Consider the following 22,569-nt stretch of genomic DNA (forward strand, 5'->3'; position numbering starts at 1 on the left):
AAGGGCTCTTTAAACTCAGTTGGGCATAAAGACGACAGATTAAAAAAAAAGTCCGCCTAAAAGCATTTCTGCTTCGTTGCACGTTCCTTGTCGCAATCCGTTCATTTCCCTCCAAAACTTCCCTGTAAAAATAAACATTCCCAATATGGCCGTTCGGCTCTGACCTTCTGATTGCATCGCTCTCGGCCAATAGCGGGCTTTTTTCACGTCGTGTAGCCTGAAAAACACACAGCCCGCACACAACCCATATGTAATAGAGAAAATACTCTATTACCGACTTTTAAAGGACACCTCAAACGACGCACCGCAGCTTTAAGAGTCGACGGGAAGTTTTAAGGCCGTCTCTCATTTTGATGGGTTGAAAACTTGGTCTTAAACCGCAGCAGCAGGATGTCCATAAGAATCAAGCACTGTACTTTGAGAGTCAAGAGACACAAAGAAGAACAATGGCGGCTTGCCACACAACATTTTTATAAACATATATTTATTTCTTAAAAAGTCAGCGCAAGAGAGACGCTCCGCCCGACCCGAACGTAATGATTGACATTTTAGGACCGATCTGATATCGGGGTCATAGTGGCCATGTTTGATCTCAAGGTCGGCAGCCGGTGTTGAGGGATTGCTGGCAGATGAGCCAGGTTCTTATTTAATAACATGAAGGGGAATTGAACCCTTTTCTCATAATTAGGCCTAAATACACCGTAGGTGTGGACAGACGGCCCAAGAAGAGACAAACTGCCTTTATACACCGACTTAGACTCATATTACCCCGAGTTGTCTTATCTGTTACAGGCAGCAGAAGCTTCTGTCCCTTTTTTGACATGTTATTATTACTTTTTTTCTTAAATGAGATGAGCAGACAGACTAGATTGCTTGCATGTTCAATTTATGACCATATTCTTGTATTTTACGCATTTTAAATCCAAAATAATCTTATGTCATCCATTTTTCATACATAAGGCGCCATCAGAGGGGCGTGTCAACGTCATTTCCATGCACTTTTTAAAAATGTTTGTTTATACCCTGATCTGTAGAGTCAGACAGTCAAGAAAAACGGCAATGGCAACAATGTCAAGTGTTTTCAAGCACTTCATGTCAGGACCAGGACAGGAAACTGGAAGCAGAACCCACTCGCGTAACGTTACTCACAGTTTATTGGGGAGAAGGGGAATGAGTGCACACTCGATCCGGGGGAAGTAGATCGATAGAAACGAGGAAGTGGTTAAAATCAAACAGATCAGGGCGAGAACAAAACAGGAGCAAAACACGGGCGAAAACGGAGATTCACAGGGCTTGGCAAAACAAGAGCAACAAACACAGGCAAAAACGGGAATTTACAGGGCTTGACGTATCACAACGGAGTTTAGCAGGAGTTTCGCAGACGCTCCGACACCAGGCGACTCACAAGACAGTGTTTAAGTAGCCACAGGGAGATATCTGTCAACGCGTTTCAGCTGGTGTCCATGGGCAGGGCCGATTGGGCGCCATGGCAACCGTGACACTTCACCCATAATTCGAGTTTTTTCCTGACCTTGAAAACACAACGGAAAAATAGTATCAATGCAGGCCCTTATAGGCTACGGAAGGTTAAGGGCTGTGAAAAAAGGATTGTGATAGGTCGAGAGTGGCGTCGGTCGAATAGTCAGAGGCTTACAGCCATATTGGGAATCATCTGACGAGTCTGTTTGTATTCAAAGGGGAGTTACTGTGCCGAACAAATTGATTACGAGAAGGATTGTCAAACGATGCAGGAATGCTTTTAGGTGGATTTTTTTTCATCTGTTTCAGGAAATCAAGGACTATAAGGCCCATGGTATTAAAACAACATTAAGAACCACCATATGCATTGGACTTTCTTATTTTAAGTTTTTTTTTTTAGTTTAAAAACGTTTGGATGCATTCATGGGAACCTGTCGTGGGTTCAAATCCAGCTCCAGACTTCCTGTGCGGAGTTTGTATGTTCTCCCCGTGCTTGCGTGGGTTTCCTCCGGGCACTCCGGTTTCCTCCCACGTTCCAAAAACATGCATTTCAGGTGAATTGGCCGGTCCAAATTGTCCCTAGGTGTGAATGAGCGAATGAGTTGTCTCTCCCCGTGTGCCCTGCGATTGGCTGGCAACCAGTTCAGGGTGTCCCCTGCCCACTGCCCGGAGATGGCTGGGATGGGCTCCAGCCCCCCCGCGACCCAAATGAGGATAAGCGGTACGGCTGATGAGATGAGATGAGACGTTTGGATGCATGCATACACGAGATTTTACAGCATCAATTATTGCAATCATTGATCAGTCTTTGTATGAGACTGGAATCGAACGGCAAAACCGGTGAAAATAGATGACACACGAAAAGGCATTCGATTTTATCTCATGACCACACTTTATTTGCTCGTGGTGCCGGAGATGAACATGAATGAATGAATGAATGAATGAAAAGTTTATTTCGAACATTAAACCATGTCAAAACATCAAACATTCCGGTTGTATCCACCAACTCTGTTTGTTTGTCCCTGAATTTACTACAACGTAAGAGAAAAGAAGAAAAAGAAATTTGTTCTGAAAGATAAATGAATCGCACGGTGAGGGAAACGACTCTTTGGTGTAGCCGATCATGAATCGGACTTTCTGACTTTCTGTTTTCTTCATTACGATGCACATGAGTTCTTTCCATCGTCGTGCTTTTTTGGTGTTGTATCTTTCAGGATGACTTTCTGGTTTCTTCATTGTGTAACATTTGTCTCTGGTACTGTGAGTAAAACTAGTGTGATTAGATCAAATCGAATGCTTTTTAGTATATTACCCATATGGGGGTCGAGTAGTTGGGATGTGGTTCTCTTACTACTGCTTCCCAGCTTTGATTCCCATTTCATACAATGTTTTTCGATTTTGGTCATTGATGTTTTTTAACCTCTTTTGGTAACGTGTGTGTTAATTTTATCCACAGTATTTTCTGGTATCTAAGGCGCACCAGGTTATAAGTCACAGTAATAAATTTACAGGTTTTTAGGTGCACCTTATAGCAGTGTTTGAAATAATGTCTGCCCGGACGTCCGGGGTGTGCATCTTTTACTACGGGCGTACAACTTACAAAACGTCTACGCCCGGGTGGCCGACAACTTTCGCAAGAAAAAAAATAAAAAAATCTTATGTTCATATTTTTTATTTTTTTATTTTTTTCAAATCAAGCGTTTGCTTTATTCCAATTTCAAAATCTTCGTTTGTAAATTTCTGATTTTCGGTTCGTTTGGCAATTTGCATACTCGGCAGCCAATCAGAAGCCCGCATCGAATAACTTGGTGCTTCCGGACTTTCCCGAGCGTTATAAGGTCGTGCATTTGCATATTATTTTCCGAAGTAAATGCGAAGAGAACCCAAGAAAAATGTAGAAGTGGTTAGGAATCAAGCCAAAACCTCATCCCCAGGAGAAATATTCAAAAGAAGCTAACAAAATTGATGACGCCACAAAACGTAAACGTACATGAAAAGCATCGTGGAAAGAGGAGTTCGCGTGGCGTAAATACAGGTAGATACGGAAATCACTAGAAAAATGGCTAAGTGGTTAGGAATCAAGCCAAAACCTCAGCCCCAGGAGAAAGATTCAAAAGAAGCAAACAAAATGTATGACGCTACAAAACGTAAACGTACATGAAAAGCATCGTGGAAAGAGGAGTTCACGTGGCTTGTAGCAAACATAGCATGAATGAAGATGAGTCAATACAGGTACATACGGATGGCAAATGGAAAACAGCCATGTCATTTCCATGCAATGAATGATATAAGTAGATTTATAATAAACTTAATTTGAAAGTGTTGTTCTCTTACATATTGTGATTATCAATCCTTAATACTTTGCAACAATGTTTTTTTTGTGATGAGTCCTCTTATTGTGTTTCAAGTTGTGAAAAATGGGGCAGGCAACTTTATGGAAGGAAAATATGATAAAACATAACAACCCTTATTACAGTTCTAACTCTAAAGTCCTGGTGCTGAGTCCTGGGCCTTTTCAATAGGTCTGAGTGACATCCTGTTGCCTTTTTGTTTACCCATGTGTAATTCCTACCAGAGTTGTTTGTATTTGGGTTTGCGGGTGAGCGGAACTGGCACCACAACGGGGTCATTGTTCACCCGCGCTCGGCAAATGGAAATGCCGACGCCTGGTTAAACAGAAGAAGCGGTCCGGCGGGAAGTCGCGGCAAGGGAAAGTGGCCATTGTGCTCATCTTAGGAACATAGTCGAGATGGACAGCATCGGCCCCCGCACAGTGACGCCTCCGTCGGTGTCCCCTGCCGTGGAAAGTTGAAACCGGTCTTGTCTTTAGACCGTGTAAACAAGCTCCGGTGTCCGTGAGACTCTGCTACAATGTATCCTTCGACGAGAGGGGGAAAACGTAAAGTCCATTTTACTTGTTATCAGGGTGAGCCTCCCCTTGTCTGCAGCGATGGACCATAGCAAAACCAGAATGGTGCGTTGTTCATAACGCTCAAAGTTGAACAGTTGTTGACTACTCCATGACTGTAATGCCCTACTCTCCGGTCTCCCGAAGTCCAAAATGAAGAGTCTGCAGCTGGTACAAAATGCTGCAGCCAGGCTTTTACTAAGACAAGAAAGTTTGATCACATTACCCAGATTTTTGCTAACCTGCATTGGTTCCCTGTTAGATTAAGATGTGATTTGAAGGTTCTGTTGGTAGTATACAAAATTATGCATGGACTTTCTCCCTCATATCTTTCACATTCAATCTCCACCTATGTTCCGGTCCGGAGCCTTCGCTCTGAAAATACCGGTCTACTAGTGATCCCAAGAGCCAAGAAGAAATCCGACAGTGTTTTCCATTGGAGGCCTTGGTGCTGTTGAATGCTCTTCCCCCTGAGATTTGATCTGCAACCTCAGTGGAAATGTTTAAATCTAAACCTAAAACACATTTCTATTGTAGTTAGTTTGTGATTAAGGGCATCACAAATAAACATGACTTGACTTGACTTGACTTGAGGTTTTTGAGTTTTTCCTTAGCCTCATGTAGGTTTTAAATCAGGGGATGGTGTCATAATAGTCTGTAGTTTGCAATAGTCTTTGATCTGTGCTGCCCTTTGAGACTCTGTGATTTAGGGCATCACAAATAAACATGACTTGACTTGAGGTTTTTGAGTTTTCCCTTACCCTCATGTAGGTTTTAGATCAGGGGATGGTGTCATAATAGTCTGTGGTTTGCAATAATCTGTGGTCTGTGCAGCCCTTTCAGACTCTTTGTGATTAAGGGCGTCACAAATAAACATGACTTGAGGTTTTTGAGTTTTTCCTTGCCGTTACGTAGGTTTTAGATCAGGGGATGGTGTCATAATAGTCACAGCGGCGCAGTGGTTAGCGCATGTGCGGCACAGTTCTGAAGTCATGATATCAAACCTGTGTGGAGTTTGCATGTTCTCCCCGTGCTTGCATGGATTTCCTCTGGTTACTCCGGTATCCTCCCACATTCCAAAAACATGCATGTCTGGGATGGGCTCCAGCACCCCCGCGACCCTCCTGAGGATAAGTGGTGCAGATAATGGATGGAGGGATGTGCAACCAAAATTGATTATCTGCACTACCACATATTGTTACAGCGCTACAAGGAATTATTATTCCTCTGGATTAAATTATGCATGTCTGGACAATTTACTTGAAAATAACTAAACTAAGTCTGTCTTAACATTTTATATTAATGATGTGACTCTGGGTTTTTTTTTTTTTATTTAAAAATGCGCATTGGCTTCAAAGAATGTATAAAATATATGAATACATATTTTGACTGCACCATAAAGAATGGGAAAGATAAATTCTCATCTGGACGATCAAAATAAGTTAATATTCTGGCATTTTTTTAATCAGGGAAGGGAGAAGAAAGTAGCTCAAAAGTAACATGCAGAGTCTTTTTTCCTTCATGGATGGATGGTTATTTTATTATATTGTTTACAAGTGTAGGATAGATACATCTGTTATTGGTAAGGTGCCATAAATATTACAAGGTTCTATATCTTAACTACCGTATTTTCCACACTATAAGGCGCACCTAAAAGCCTTTATTTTTTTCAAAAGCTGACCATGCGCCTTATAATACAGTGCGCCTTATTTATGGAACAAAATTAATTCGCAAAGTCTTGCAACTAACTTGCAGCCGCCGACTCGATTTTATCATTTACAGGCTGGCATTGGCTTGGACGGCAAAACAAAGCCTGCAATTGGCCGAAAAAGATGATTGCGTATAGCACGTGGCTGACGGCATACAGAAAGCATTTTTTTACTATTTTGTATTTGTAAATATTTTATTCTCCTGGATTTACTGCACTCACGGATATAAGAGGACCACGGCTGCACATTATTATGAACACAACGACTTCGGTGAGCTACTCTGGCTATATATATTTTCCCTGTGTCTTGTTTCAGACTGAACTCGATGTTTCTGTGATAAGCGGTGCAGATAATGGATGGAATGGAGTGTCTATTTTTAAATTAAACTCAATTCCAAGTGTTTATTGTCATATATACAGTAAAGTTGCGAGCGAAAAAGAAAATAGAAACTAAGGAATGGTTGGCATTTCTTGAATCCCAAGACTTTAACCTTCCGAATGATGGAACGATGCATTTGAGTGACATCGTACGGACACCGCATCCGCACGTGTTCCCGACACGTATTTGCGTCTTTGCAAGCTTTCGGAATTTTAAGGGGGTAAGAAGTTTGACTGAACTATCTGACTGTTTTGTCGACGTTCCCGTTGTAGCGCCTTATAATCCAGTGCGTCTTGTGTATGTCAAAAATAGGACCAAAAACTATTTTTTCGGGGTGCGCCCTATAACCCGGTGCGCCTTATAGTGCGGAAAATACGGTACCTGTCTGTTCTTTTTCGATTGAACTGACTCCAATACCTCTCAGAAAATTTCAAATTCTTTGACATACAACTTATTTTTAAAGTAACGGAAATAGTTAATTTCCCTGGCAACTAGACTATAGAGCAATTCCCTACTAACTCAGTTACTTTTTGGATTAGGTAGTAACTATAAAGAATTCCTTTTTTCAAGTAAAGTGCTAAACACCGCGGTTTTACAGGGAAATCATCGCTGACAGCCGTGACTGGCGATGGACCGTGTTGTCATGCAATTGAGTAGTTTGCGGGTGCTTTATCTTCACGTGAGCGATCCTTCGGGAATATACCTCGGGATGTTGATGTAACTTAAGATGGCAGGTAAACCCCTCCTCTGTTTGGAAAAGGGCTTTTCGGTTGACACCGGGTAAATAGTGTCTTTCACATCTCTTATCGAAACATCAGGATTGTCTTTTGGAGAGGACACACTTGGAAGATACATGTTGTGAACATGGTAACTTGGTGCGTGCAGTTTTGTTTTGTGATGTCTGAACGAAGTTTGTTTATTGGTCAATATGTGTGGACTTAAGGCATTGACAGGTAAATGAAATGAAAAATGAAATGATGTGCATTTATATAGCGCTTTTCAAGTCATTGACTTCCCAAAGCGCTTTACAGTGTGCTTCACATTTCCCAATAGCGGCCTTGCAGCCATGTAAGGCGCTAACCTGCTTATTGGGGGTATTAGGGGTTCAGTGTCTTACCCAAGGACACTTCGACATGTAACACGGACGAGCCGGGATTCGAACTGGGATCCCTTGATCCCAAGACGAGCGCTCTACCTCCTGAGCTACTGCCGCCCCTCATGATCTGCATTTATATAGCGCTTTTCAAGTCAATGACTTCCCAAAGCGCTTTACAGTGTGCTTCACATTTCCCAATAGCGGCCTTGTAATGCAGCCATGTAAGACGCTAACCTGCTTATTGGGGGTATTAGGGGTTCAGTGTCTTACCCAAGGACACTTCGACATGTAACACGGACGAGTCGGGATTCGAACTGGGATCCCTTGATCCCAAGACGAGCGCTCTACCTCCTGAGCTACTGCCGCCCCTCATGATCTGCATTTCTATAGCGCTTTTCAAGTCAATGACTTCCCAAAGCGCTTTACAGTGTGCTTCACATTTCCCAATAGCGGCCTTGCAGCCATGTAAGGCGCTAACCTGCTTATTGGGGGTATTAGGGGTTCAGTGTCTTACCCAAGGACACTTCGACATGTAACACGGACGAGCCGGGATTCGAACAGGGATCCCTTGATCCCAAGACGAGCGCTCTACCTCCTGAGCTACTGCCGCCCCAACAAGATACATTTTCTCCGTTACATTGGGCTACATTGAAGCTGTTACTTAAATCCAGAGGTGGAGAGTAACAAGTTACATGAAATGATCTGCATTTCTATAGCACTTTTCAAGTCAATGACTTCCCAAAGCGCTAACCTGCTTATTGGGGGTATTAGGGGTTCAGTGTCTTACCCAAGGACACTTCGACATGTAACACGGACGAGCCGGGATTCGAACTGGGATCCCTTGATCCCAAGACGAGCGCTCTACCTCCTGAGCTACTGCCGCCCCTCATGATCTGCATTTATATAGCGCTTTTCAAGTCAATGACTTCCCAAAGCGCTTTACAGTGTGCTTCACATTTCCCAATAGCGGCCTTGTAATGCAGCCATGTAAGACGCTAACCTGCTTATTGGGGGTATTAGGGGTTCAGTGTCTTACCCAAGGACACTTCGACATGTAACACGGACGAGTCGGGATTCGAACTGGGATCCCTTGATCCCAAGACGAGCGCTCTACCTCCTGAGCTACTGCCGCCCCTCATGATCTGCATTTCTATAGCGCTTTTCAAGTCAATGACTTCCCAAAGCGCTTTACAGTGTGCTTCACATTTCCCAATAGCGGCCTTGCAGCCATGTAAGGCGCTAACCTGCTTATTGGGGGTATTAGGGGTTCAGTGTCTTACCCAAGGACACTTCGACATGTAACACGGACGAGCCGGGATTCGAACAGGGATCCCTTGATCCCAAGACGAGCGCTCTACCTCCTGAGCTACTGCCGCCCCAACAAGATACATTTTCTCCGTTACATTGGGCTACATTGAAGCTGTTACTTAAATCCAGAGGTGGAGAGTAACAAGTTACATGAAATGATCTGCATTTCTATAGCACTTTTCAAGTCAATGACTTCCCAAAGCGCTAACCTGCTTATTGGGGGTATTAGGGGTTCAGTGTCTTACCCAAGGACACTTCGACATGTAACACGGACGAGCCGGGATTCGAACTGGGATCCCTTGATCCAAAGACGAGCGCTCTACCTCCTGAGCTACTGCCGCCCCCTATGTGTTTTTGATGAGGTATGAGGTTTGATTGAGGGTATGAATATGTGATTTTTGTGGAGTGAGCCTATACATATAAAGGAGATGAATCCAGCTATATATATACCTTTTTGCTGCTTATGGCAGTGTCTGAAACTCAGGAGAAAAAGTTAGCGGAAAAGTTGTCTGCCCAGCCATAAAGTTGCCTGCCCCATTTTTCACAACTTGAAACACAATAAGACGACTCATCGCAAAAAACCCCCGTTGTTGCAACGTATTAAGGATTGATATATAACAACAACAACACTTTAAAGTAAAGATTATTATTCATTCATTGGGGCGGCAGTAGCTCAGGAGGTAGAGCGCTCGTCTTGGGATCAAGGGATCCCAGTTCGAATCCCGGCTTGTCCATGTTACATGTCGAAGTTTCCTTGGGTAAGACACTGAACCCCTAATACCCCCAATAAGCAGGTTAGCGTATTACATGGCTGCATTACAAGGCCGCTATTGGGAAATGTGAAGCACATTGTAAAGCGATTTGGGAAGTCATTGACTTGAAAAGCGCTTATATGAATGCAGATCATTTCATCATCTCATCTCATCTCATTAGCCGTACCGCTTATCCTCAGTAGGGTCGCGGGGGTGCTGGAGCCCATCCCAGCAATCATCGGGCAGTGGGCATGGGACACCCTGAAGTGGTTGCCAGCCAATCGCAGGGCACACGGGGACAGACAACTCACTCGCTCATTCACACCTAGGGACAATTTGGACCGGCCAATTCACCTGAAATGCATGTTTTTGGAATGTGGGAGGAAACCGGAGTGCCCGGAGGAAACCCACGCAAGCACGGGGAGAACATACAAACTCTGCACAGTAAGGCCGGTAGCTGGATTTGAACCCATGACAGGTTCCCATGATATGAACTGTGCCGCACAAGCGCTAACCGCTGCGTCGCCGTGCTGCCACATGGACAAGCCGGGATTCGAACTGGGATCCCTTAATCCTAAAACGATCGCTCTACCTCCTGAGCTACTGCCGCCCCATGCAGATCATTTCATTTCATTATAAATCTACTTATAACATTCATTGCATGTATATGACATGGCGGTTTTCCATCTGCCATCAGTATGTACCTGTATTGACTCATCTTCATTTGTGCAATGTTTGCATTGCGTTGTCTGCTACAAGCCACGTGAACTCCTCTTTCCACGATGCTTTTAATGTACGTTTACGTCTTGGAGCGTCATAAATTTTGTTAGCTTCTTTTGAATCTTTCTTCTGGGGCTGAAGTTTTGGCTTGACTCCTAACCACTTCTCTATTTTTCTTGTGATTTCTATACGTCTGCTACAAGCCACGTGAACTCCTCTTTCCACGATGCTTTTAATGTACTTTTACGTTTTGTAGCGTCATCAATGTTGTTGGCTTCTTCTGAATAAATCTTCTGGAGCTAAGGTTTTGGCTTGACTCCTAACCACTTCTCCATTTCGTTTTTTTTTTCTTTCTTGAAAAATTTGTCGGACACCCGGGCGGAGACGTCTTGTAAATTTTACTCCCGACGTAAAAGATGCACAACCCTGGCGTCCGGGCAGGCATTATTTCAGACACTGCTTATGGCCGTTTTAAAATGCTTTTTGTACATGCTTGCTGTTGGAACCTTTTTTGGAAGTTGTTTTCTGAGCTGTGCTAATGACAGAATGAATTAGTTGGTAACTGAAGCTCATTGGACAAAAGTAACTTAATTTCCTGACTAGAAGCTACAACTTCAACCCTGCGTTTTATGTCAAGATGAATAAAATTAGCATTAACTGACTCGCATTATGATAAATGTGGCTTATAGTTAGCTGCAGGTTATGGATGTATGGACAAAACATTTTTTCCTTTAAAAATAGATTCGACTGAGGCTTATAGTCAGGTGCGGCTTCCATTCATCCATTATCTGCACCGCTTATCCTCAGTAGGGTGGCGGGAGTGCTGGAGCCCATCCCAGCAGGGCACACAGGGACAGACAATTGACTCGCTCATCAATTCACTCGCTCATTCACACCTAGGGACAATTTGGATAGGCCAATCAACCTGAAATGCGTGTTTTTGAAATATGTGAGGAAACTGGAGTGCTCGGAGGAAACCCACACAAGCACGGTGAGAACATGCAAACTCCACACAGTAGCTGGATTTGAACCCCTGACTTCAGAACTGTGCCGCAGAAGCGCTCACAACTCAGTTGCAGGTGCGGCTTATAGTCCAGAAATGATCTAGCTCTCTAGCTCACTCTCCTGCTCTCTCGCTCACTCTCTTTCTCGCTCTCTCACTCTCTCTCTCTTCCTCTTGCTCTCTCTCTCTCTCTCTCTCTCTCTCTCTAACTCTTCCTCTCTCTCTTTCTATCTCTCGCTCTCGCTTGCTCTGTCTCTCTGTCTCTCTCTCTCTCTCTCTCTCTCTCTCTCTCTCTCTCTCTTTCTGTCTCTCGATTTTTGTCAACCTGGCGTTTTAATTCCCGCTGAGAATCGTCTCCACCAAAATTATTTGGACCTCTACGAAAAGGCATCGCCGTTGCTTGAAACATAAGAAATAGTAGTGGTCATGCTTTTAGCTTATTTTGAAAGGGATTTAAAAAAAAAATATCACAAAATATGTGTCTTCTGAAGATCAATCGACTCCTATATGTGTAGTTTTCATTTCATGTTATCTTAGTCCACAAGTAGTAACGCGGCTTCCTTTTTTTCATCCCGTTCCAAAGTATAATTTTCTGACAGATAGGTTTCCTCAGCTGCCCAAACGACATAAAAGCCTCTACTCTGACGTGTGCCTTCAGGAGTGAGAAGCAAGAATCTGTTTACTGTAATTAAGCTGTCCCCTGTTGTGATTTATGATCTTCTGAGTAAGAGAGGTGTTATCCTATAGACTGGAAGGAGGAAGTCGACAAATGGCTGCAGGGTTTGTACTCCCTGAAATACAGACGGGACATGAAGCTGACTGGTGTGACAAAATGTTGCTACATTGTCTCCTTGAAGTGCTCTTAGATATTGGTTTCCACTAACCTGGTGCAGTTTGGTTCATGTGAAGGGTACCAGCTCATCGGATATGCAACACCTCTGTGTAGATACCAGTTTCACTACTACATCTAGGGTGGGGCTTGACAGGCTGAAGTTAGCTAATTAGCCACGTTGTTAATAGAAAAATGATTCTAAGATGGAACGAGAAGACATGAAAATATGACAAGTCAAGTCAGGTTTATTTGTGACGCCCTTAATCACAGAGTCTCAAAGGGATGCACAGATCAAAGACTATTGCAGACTACATACTATTATGACACCATCCCCTGAGCTATAGCCTACATGAGGGCAAGGAAAAACTCAAAAACCTCAAGTCAAGTTTATTTGTGACGCCCTGAATCACAAAGAGTCTCAAAGGGCTGCACAGATCAAAGACTATTGCATACTACATACTATTAAGACACCATCCCCTCATCTAAAACCTACATGAGGGTAAGGAAAAACTCAAAAACCTCAAGTCAAGTCAAGTTTATTTGTGACGCCCTTAATCACAGAGTCTCAAAGGGCTACACAGATCAGACTATTGCAAACTACATACTATTATGACACCATCCCCTGAGCTATAGCCTACATGAGGGCAAGGAAAAACTCAAAAACCTCAAGTCAAGTTTATTTGTGACGCCCTTAATCACAAAGAGTCTCAAAGGGCTGCACAGACCACAGATTATTGCAAACTACAGATTATTATGACATCATCCCCTGATCTATAACCTACATGAGGGCAAGGAAAAACTCAAAAACCTCAAGTCAAGTCATGTTTATTTGTGACTCCCTTAACCACAAAGAGTCTCAAAGGGCTGCACAGATCAAAGACTATTGCAAACTACAGACTATTATAACACCATCCCCTGATCTAAAACCTACGCGAGGGCAAGGAAAAACTCAAAAACCTCAAGTCAAGTCATATTTATTTGTGATGCCCTTAATCACAAAGAGTCTCAAAGGGCTGCACAGATCAGACTATTGCAAACTACAGACTATTAAGACACCATCCCCTGATCTAAAACCTACATGAGGGCGAGGAAAAACTCAAAAACCTCAAGTCAAGTCATGTTTATTTGTGACTCCCTTAACCACAAAGAGTCTCAAAGGGCTGCACAGATCAAAGACTATTGCATACTACATACTATTAAGACACCATCCCCTCATCTAAAACCTACATGAGGGTAAGGAAAAACTCAAAAACCTCAAGTCAAGTCAAGTTTATTTGTGACGCCCTTAATCACAGAGTCTCAAAGGGCTGCACAGATCAGACTATTGCAAACTACATACTATTATGACACCATCCCCTGAGCTATAGCCTACATGAGGGCAAGGAAAAACTCAAAAACCTCAGGTCAAGTTTATTTGTGACGCCCTGAATCGCAAAGAGTCTCGAAGGGCTGCACAGATCAGACTATTGCAAACCACAGACTATTATGACACCATCCCCTGATCTAAAACCTACGCGGGGGCAAGGAAAAACTCAAAAACCTCAAGTCAAGTCATGTTTATTTGTGTAGCCCTTAATCACAAAGAGTTTCAATGGGCTTCACAGACCACAGATTATTGCAAACCACAGACTATTATGACACCATCACCTGATCTAAAACCTACATGAGGGCGAGGAAAACCTCAAAAACCTCAAGTCAAGTCATGTTTGTTTGTGACTCCCTTAACCACAAAGAGTCTCAAAGGGCTGCACAGATCAAAGACTATTGCAAACTACAGACTATTAAGACACCATCCCCTGATCTAAAACCTACACGAGGGCGAGGAAAAACTCAAAAACCTCAAGTCAAGTCATGTTTATTTGTGACGCCCTTAATCACAAAGAGTCTCAAAGGGCTGCACAGACCACAGATGATGTATGCATGCGGCCTCTGTCATAAATTTGAAAATAAGTGGCCCGCCAGTTACGTTACCTCCGTATAGATCATTTCTTTTCATTTCATATAAAATTAATTTGGTACCAAAAAGAAATCCCCATTTTACCTGTGAATAAAAAAGGAAAATTGACTGCGAGGGCCTCCGCATCCAGGACAAGTGGAAATTGGAGTATTTTTTTTTCCGACCAAATTCCAAATTTTCCCCTGCCTAATTTTCTGAGAGACTGTAGCTGTTTTCAATGAATATATTATCGAGAGGCACTGCCAGACAAAACATGCTAACTACAATAGAAGTGTGTTTTAAGCTTAGACTTAAACATTTCCACTGAGGTTGCAGATCGAATATCAGTGGGAAGAGCATTCCACAGCACCAAGGCTCCCAATAAAAACGACTGTCTGATTGCTTCTTGGCTCTTGGGATCACTACTAGACTGGCATTTTCAGAGCAAAGGCTCTGGACCGGAACATAGGGGGAAATTAAATATGAGGGAGCAAGTCCATGCATGATTTTGTATACTACCAACCTTAAAATCACATCTTAAGATAACAGGGAGCTAATGCAGGTTCGCTAAAATCAGGGTCATGTGATCAAACTTTCTTGTCTTATTTAAAAGCCTCGCTGCAGCATTTTGTACCAGGCTTTTGATTTTGGACTCTGGGGGACCGGAGAGTAGTGCATTACAGTCATTGAGACGGAAGGAAACAAACCCGTGAATTATAATCTCCGCATCCGACTGAGACAGCATAGGACGAATTTTAGCAAGAATTTTACTTTAAGTAGATCGGCATTAACATTGTCGTTTTTTTTTCTGTTGCAGTGACTATCAAAGTTTGGCCCTGTTGTGACCTGCGATGTCTCGACCAGCTCCGTCACCGATCTACACCCTGAGGGGTTCCAGTGGAGCCTTCAACACCCTCCATTTCAGTTGCCACGGAGAGGGCACTCCCTTGCTCTTCTCTGGGTAATTTGATTCCCTTTCAATTCCATTTAAATTTGATGAAAATCCAGTTTCATTTTGCCTCGTGATATTTTAACAGAGAAACATGTAGAGGAATAACTACTGTACACCCGAACATTTTTCACATTGGTGAAAGCGATTGTAGTTTTCCAATAATGAGGAGATCATTTCCTCTTCATGCCATGAGGCTCTTTAACTCCACTCAGGTGAGTAAAAGCCCACATTAAACCCCACATTTGCATATTACCCTTTTTTTATTACAGTGTGTATTTTCCTTAGCACTATTTAAATACTCTATATCAACACGTTATTTTGTTTTTTTTTTGTATTCTATATCTTAGATTATTTTATTTTTCAACACAAGGATACTTCTGGAAGTGTGAATTTCCCTACGGTGATGAAGAAAGTATCCCATCCATCCATCCATCCATCCATCTATCCATCTATCCATCTATCCATCCATCCATCCATCTATCTATCTAGACATCTATCTAGACATCTATCCATTTACCTATCTATCTATCTAGACATCTATATCTATCTAGACATCTATATCTATCTATCTATCTATCTATCTATCTATCTATCTATCTATCTATCTAGACATCTATCTAGACATCTATCTAGACATCTATCTATCTAGACATCTATCCATTTACCTATCTATCTATCTAGACATCTATATCTATCTATCTATCTATCTATCTATCTATGTAATGATTGTGTGTTTAACATATTTTTAACTCATAAAGATAATGCATCTAATCACGACTTACATTTACACGCAGCCCTGTTACTATAATGTTTTACTATATACATTACAACAATAGATATTGATAAGCCATTCCATTGCTTTCAATTTTAGCTTTAACTTAATGCAAACGTCAACCCAAACAGTATTAGTTCGTATTGGTTATTTCAATATTGCCGAAAGATTTTCTTTCATATCAAACATTTGCTTTATTCAGATTTCGAAATCTTCGTTCGGTTTGGAAATTTGGGAATTTCGGTTCGTTTGGCAATTTGCATAGTCAGCAGCCAATCAGAAGCCTGCATCAAATAAATGCCTGCATCTGGACTTTCTTGAGCGTTATATGATCATTGCATCATTTTCCAAAGTAAACGCACAAAGAACAACAGAAAAATGGATAAGTGCTTAGGAATTATGCCAAAAACCTCAGCCCCTGAAGATAGATTCAAAAGAAGCTAACAAAATGTCTGACGCTACAAAAGGTAAACGTACATTAAAAGCACCGTGGAAAGAGGAGTTCACGTGGCTTGTAGCAGACGAGGCAACGCAAACATTGCATGAATGAAGATGAGTCAATACAGGTAGAAAACAGCGATGTCATATACATGAAATGAATGTTATAAGTAGATTTATAATACACCTGATTTTAAACTGTTATATATTCTGATGATCAATCCTTAATACTTTACAACAATGGGTTTTTTTTTTGCGATAAGTCGTCTCATTGTGTTTCAAGTTGCGAAAAATGGGGCAGGCAACTTTTCAGAGTTGTCTGCCCTGGTGTCCTGTAACTTTTTCTCACGGGTTTCAGACACTGCTTCTACACAGGACGTCCATTTTTCCTGTGCATAAACAGTTTCAAATTAATATTTAATATACAGGTATGAACAAGGCTCTGCTTCTGAAAGCAGGTCAACTGTGATTGATCTTTAAATGAGCCTTGGGGAACTCCAAAGTCTATTTCGCTCTGCGGCATTCTCAAAAATGGCCGGTCCCTTTGACTTTTTAACTCCCATTTTACACACATAGTTTGACCAAATTCCATGGTTAGACTCACACATTTGTAAATCCTTTTGATATACCGTTTTTTTCCGCACTATAGGGCGCACCGGGTTATAGGGCGCACCCCCAAAAAATAGTTTATGGTCCTATATCTTCCATAGATAAGGCGCACCGGATTATAAGGCGCTACAATGGGAACGTCGACAAAACAGTCAGATGGTTCAGTCCAACTTCTTACCCCCTTAACATTCCCAAAGCTTGCAAAGAAGCAAATACGTGTCGTAGACACGTGCGGATGCGGCGTCCGTACGATGTCACTCAAATGCATCGTTTCAAATATCATTCGGAAGGTTAAAGTCTTGGGATTCAAGAAATGCCAACCATTCCTTAGTTTCTATTTTCTTTTTCGCTCGCAACTTTACTGTGCATATGACAATAAACACTTGGAATTGAGTTGAATTCACTCAACTCATCACAGCAACATCAAGATCGTTCTAAAACAAGATACCGGAAAAAAAATATAAAGCCGCATAGCTCACCTAAGTTCTCACGTTCAATAATGATACGCAATCATGGTCTTCTTACAACCGTGAGTGTAGTAAATCCAGGAGAGTCAAATGTTTACAAATACAGACTAATGAAACATGTTTCTTTATGGCGTAGTTTAGCAAGCTTGCTATTCAGTCATCTTTTTCGGCCAATTGCAGGGTTTGTTTTGGCCCTCTAGCCAGTCCGAGGCTCCGAATAACTTCAGCCAATAGCGATCGATTTAACGGATGATTGACACATCTTTTTCGGCCAATTGCAGGGTTTGTTTCGGCCCTCTAACCTATCCGAGGCTCCGAACAACTTTAGTCAATAGCGATCGATTCAAATGATGATTGTGACACATTGGTTAACCAATGAAACGCCGGTATATAAATCCCAGCATACACCGCGGACTACTCCAGTCGGCGGCTGTTGCGTAAGTTGCGAGACCTTGCGATTTAATATTGAGCCATATATAAGACCCTAACCCTAACTGTATTATAAGGCGCATGGTCAGCTTTTGAAAAAAATTAAGACTTTTAGGTGCGCCTTAGGTGCGGCAAATACGGTACTTTCACTTAAAGGGGCAAGACGCATTCCAAGAAATGACATTAAATCTTTTTTTGCAGATCAGAGAAGGGTGCCATTCACATTTGGAATTTAAACAACAGAAGACCAGAGGGAATTCTAGAAGCTCATTCTGGGAGCTCCGTCATCTGGGTCAACACACTACTCTCGTCGGATGCTCTCATTAGGTCAGTATGATGACTGTCCTTGTCCGACTATAGGATCTCGGTTCTGATCCATTATCCAATCTTCTATCTCACCTTTCTGTTGTGAAGTCAGGGACGGGACATGAGGGTCTGCCTTTGGAATGTGGGCCAAGGTCGTAAAGAGCTGGTGGACTCTCTGAGTACTGGAAGTGTTGGATTCTGTCAGTGCTCTTTGCTGGAGACTGGAGCGGGGACCGGCTTGCTTGCCTTTGCGGGACAACAAACTGAGGAGGTGAGATCTTTATTTGTTTTATTTGAGCTATTGTACACGTTTGATGTTTGTGTAGTGGTACTGGCTCTCTGTAGGAGATAGGTAGGTAGGGAAATAGAGAGCTAGGTTGGTCGGTAGGTAGGGAAATAGAGAGCTAGGTTGGTAGGTAGGTAGGGAGCTAGAAAGCTAGGTTGGTAGGTAGGGAGCTAAAGAGCTAGGTTGGTAGGTAGGTAGGGAGCTAGGTTGGTAGGTAGGTAGGTAGGGGGCTAGAAAGCTAGGTTGGTAGATAGGTAGGTTGGGAAATAGAGAGATAGGTTGGTAGGTAGGTAGGGAGCTAGGTCGGTAGGTAGGTTGGGAAATAGAGAGCTAGGTTGGTAGGTAGGTAGGTTGGTAGGTAGGTAGGTTGGTATGTAGGTAGGTTGGTAGGTAGGGAGCTAGAGAGCTAGGTTGGTAGGTAGGTAGGGAGCTAGAGAGCTAGGTTGGTAGGTAGGTAGGGAGCTAGGTTGGTAGGTAGGTAGGTAGGTAGGTAGGGAGCTAGAAAGCTAGGTTGGTAGGTAGGTAGGTAGGGAGCTAAAGAGCTAGGTTGGTAGGTAGGTAGGGAGCTAGAAAGCTAGGTTGGTAGATAGGTAGGTTGGGAAATAGAGAGCTAGGTTGGTAGGTAGGGAGCTAGGTTGGTAGGTAGGTAGGTAGGGAGCTAGAAAGCTAGGTTGGTAGATAGGTAGGTTGGGAAATAGAGAGCTAGTTTGGTAGGTAGGTAGGGAGCTAGGTCGGTAGGTAGGTTGGGAAATAGAGAGCTAGGTTGGTTGGTAGGTAGGGAGCTAGAAAGCTAGGTTGGTAGGTAGGTAGGGAGCTAGAGAGCTAGGTTGGTAGGTAGGTAGGGAGCTAGGTTGGTAGGTAGGTAGGTAGGTAGGTAGGGAGCTAAAGAGCTAGGTTGGTAGGTAGGTAGGGAGCTAGAAACCTAGGTTGGTAGATAGGTAGGTTGGGAAATAGAGAGCTAGGTTGGTAGGTAGGTAGGTAGGTAGGTAGGTAGGTAGGTAGGTAGGTAGGTAGGTAAGTAGGTAGATACTTTATTCATCCCCGTAGGGAAATCCACACTTCCAGCAGTATCCTTGTGTTGAAAAATAAAATAATGAAATGAAATGAAATGATCTGCATTTATATAGCGCTTTTCAAGTCAATGACTTCCCAAAGCACTTTACAATGTGCTCCACATTTCCCAAGAACGGCCTTGCAGCCATGTAAGGCGCTAACCTGCTAATTGGGGGTATTAGGGGTTCAGTGTCTTACCCAAGGACAAAAAAGTGAGAGATAACAGGGGAGCTGCTGGAAAGGCAGCCACTCATGGCAGCGCCGCTTTGATCAATTAATGAAGGTCAATATGGTTTTGGAGCAAACAGATCAACAACAATGGCTATTATTGATGGAGTAGAAGAAATCACCCATAGCATAGAAAAAAAGAGATACGCAGTTTGGGTATTTATTGACTTAAAAAAAGCATTTGATACCATTAATCATAATATACTATGAAAAAAATGGAAAGATATGGCATCAGGGACGTGGCTTTGCAATGGATTCAAAGTTATTTGACTGGGGGGAAGCAATATGTGAAAATGGGAGAGTTGTCATCTGAATACTTGGACATCTGTTGCGGAGTACCACAGGGTTCCATACTGGGTCCAAAGTTATTTAATTGACATATTAACGATATTTTTTATGTTTCAAAACTATTGAAAACAGTAATATTTGCAGACGACACTAACATCTTCTATTCAAAAAATAAGTAATTGATTTGGTAACTTGTATTAATCGTGAATTAGTTAACCTAAAAGTATGGACTGATATAAATAAATTATCTTTAAATTTAAATGAGACCAAAGTCATATTTTTTGGTAATCGCAAAGGCAAAATCAAGATTTAGAAGTAAAAATGGATGGTGCTGCAATAGACACTGTATCAGAAATCAATAAAATAAGCTGGAAAACACACATCAGACACATACAAACTAAAGTATCTAAAAACATTTAAATAATTAATAAAGCCAAATTCCTTTTAAACTATAATGCATTGTATTTATTATATTGTTCTCTAGTTCTCCAGTTCTATACTTAACATATTGTGCAGAAGTCTGGGGCAATCATTACAAAAGTTCACTACAGCTCCTTTTTAATCCTCCAAAAACCATACACAGGGTAGGATATCGAGATCATACTCATATTTTATTCCTGCAGTCCAAATTATTAAAATTTAACGATTTAGTAATTTTTTTCACTGCGCAACTGCTATTTAAGGGCAACAAAAACATAGTGCCAGAAAACATCCATAAATTATTCATTTGGAAAGAGGGAAATTATCATTTAATGGGCTGTATTAATTTCAAAATCCCAAAGGTGAGAACCACCAGGAAAAGTATGTGTGTGTCTGTGTGCGGAGTCAAACTTTGGAACGGTTTGCAAGACAAGATCAAACAATGTCCAACTATTCACTTGTTCAAATTTCATCTCATCTCATAAGCCGTACCGCTAATCCTTATTAGGGTCGCGGGGGGGCTGGAGCCCATCCCAGCCATCTCCAGGCAGTGGGCAGGGGACACCCTGAACTGGTTGCCAGCCAATCGCAGGGCACACAGGGACAGACAACTCATTCGCTCATTCACACCTAGGGACAATTTGAACCGGCCAATCCACCTGAAATGCATGTTTTTGGAACGTGGGAGGAAACCGGAGTGCCCGGAGGAAACCCACGCAAGCACGGGGAGAACATACAAACTCCGCACAGGAAGTCTGGAGCTGGATTTGAACCCACGACAGGTTCCCATGACATGAACTGTGCCGCACAAGCGCTAACCACTGTGCCGCCGTGCTGCTTGTTCAAATTTAAACACAAAAAAAAAAATTCTGGCGGAATACAGAGATGAAGAAAATGGGGTATGAGTGATACGAGAGATTGGGAATAGTGCGTCTAGAACTAGGGTTAACTTAGTGTTATTGTTGCTATTGTCATATCATAACTGTTATTATTAATATTATTACTATTGTTGTTATATCGTTGTTGTATTTCATAGGGAAGATGAAGGGGTAGGGAATATAAGCACTACCCCTTTTTGAACATATTATGTAGCATTACAGTGGAACCTCGGTTTTCAGACGCCTCTCAGTTCGAACAAATCGGAGTCTGACACAAAATTTCGAAAAATTCGCTGTTCGGTCAAAAAATCCGAGTTCGAACGCCGGTAATGCGTGAGTGCGTACGCTAGGGCTCTTTTCCTGACCAACTGTTATCGCGTGCGGACGTGCTTACTTTTGCTTTCGCTTTTAATATAGGTGTACGACGTGTTTTAGCCCCTTAATTATGCCTCCGAAGAAAGTCAGTGCAAGCAGCAAAGTTGCTACAGGTGAAAAAAGAAAAGTAGTGCGTACAACTATTGCATTTAAGAAAGAAATAATAGCACCACCGTCCACCTGCGCCTTCTGCTGACCACCACAAAGGTAAGAAATCCTATTTATAATTATTTTCTTTATCCTTTTTATTTTTATTTTTACACGTTCATGTTAGTGTAATCTTTCGTACGGAAGATTATGATAACGCGAACGTACGATTAGCCTGGGTTAGCTTTGTTTACATTGAACATTCGAGGTAAACATTCAGGGTGTTGGAACGGAGCCCAACTTTCAGGGTGTTGGAACGGAGCCCCCTTTCCAAGGAACCGCTCACCACTTGTTGTGGAGACCCGGGTGCTAAATGACTTGTAAACAACCTGATTTTTTTTTATTTTTACACGTTCATGTTAGCGTCATCTTTCGTACGGAATATTACGATAACGCGAACGTACGATTAGCCCGGGTTAGCTTTATGTTTCCGTTAAACATTCTAGGTAAACATTCAGGGTGTTGGAAACGGATTAAAACGATTTACCGTATTTTCCGCACTATAAGGCGCACCGGGTTATAGGGCGCACCCCGCAAAAAATGTTTTTGGTCCTATATTTGACATACATAAGACGCACCGGATTATAAGGCGCTACAATGGGAACGTGGACAAAACAGTCAGATGATTCAGTCCAACTTATTACCCCCTTAACATTCTGAAAGCTTGCAAAGAAGCAAATACGTGTCGTAGACACGTGCGGATGCGGTGTCCGTACGATGTCACTCAAATGCATCGTTCCAAATATCATTCAGAAGGTTAAAGTCTTGGGATTCGAGAAATGCCAACCATTCCTTAGTTT

At 42.3% G+C, this 22,569-nt stretch overlaps 1 protein-coding gene across 1 annotated transcript in view; it reads left to right on the forward strand.

The window, feature by feature from the left end:
- gnb1l (guanine nucleotide binding protein (G protein), beta polypeptide 1-like) overlaps nucleotides 1-22,569 on the forward strand; it is a 68,380-nt gene that overhangs the window by 9,054 nt on the left and 36,757 nt on the right. Inside the window, exons 3-5 of the mRNA XM_088335247.1 lie at nucleotides 14,939-15,082; nucleotides 17,990-18,115; nucleotides 18,203-18,365. Coding sequence (XP_088191373.1) covers nucleotides 14,973-15,082; nucleotides 17,990-18,115; nucleotides 18,203-18,365 — 399 coding nt within the window. The 5' untranslated portion in view covers nucleotides 14,939-14,972. The remainder of the gene's footprint in view (nucleotides 1-14,938; nucleotides 15,083-17,989; nucleotides 18,116-18,202; nucleotides 18,366-22,569) is intronic.

Source organism: Urocampus carinirostris, chromosome 5 (assembly GCF_059441175.1).
Source record: "Urocampus carinirostris isolate Australia breed hairy pipefish chromosome 5, RoL_Ucar_1.0, whole genome shotgun sequence".
In the NCBI taxonomy this organism is placed as follows: domain Eukaryota; kingdom Metazoa; phylum Chordata; class Actinopteri; order Syngnathiformes; family Syngnathidae; genus Urocampus; species Urocampus carinirostris.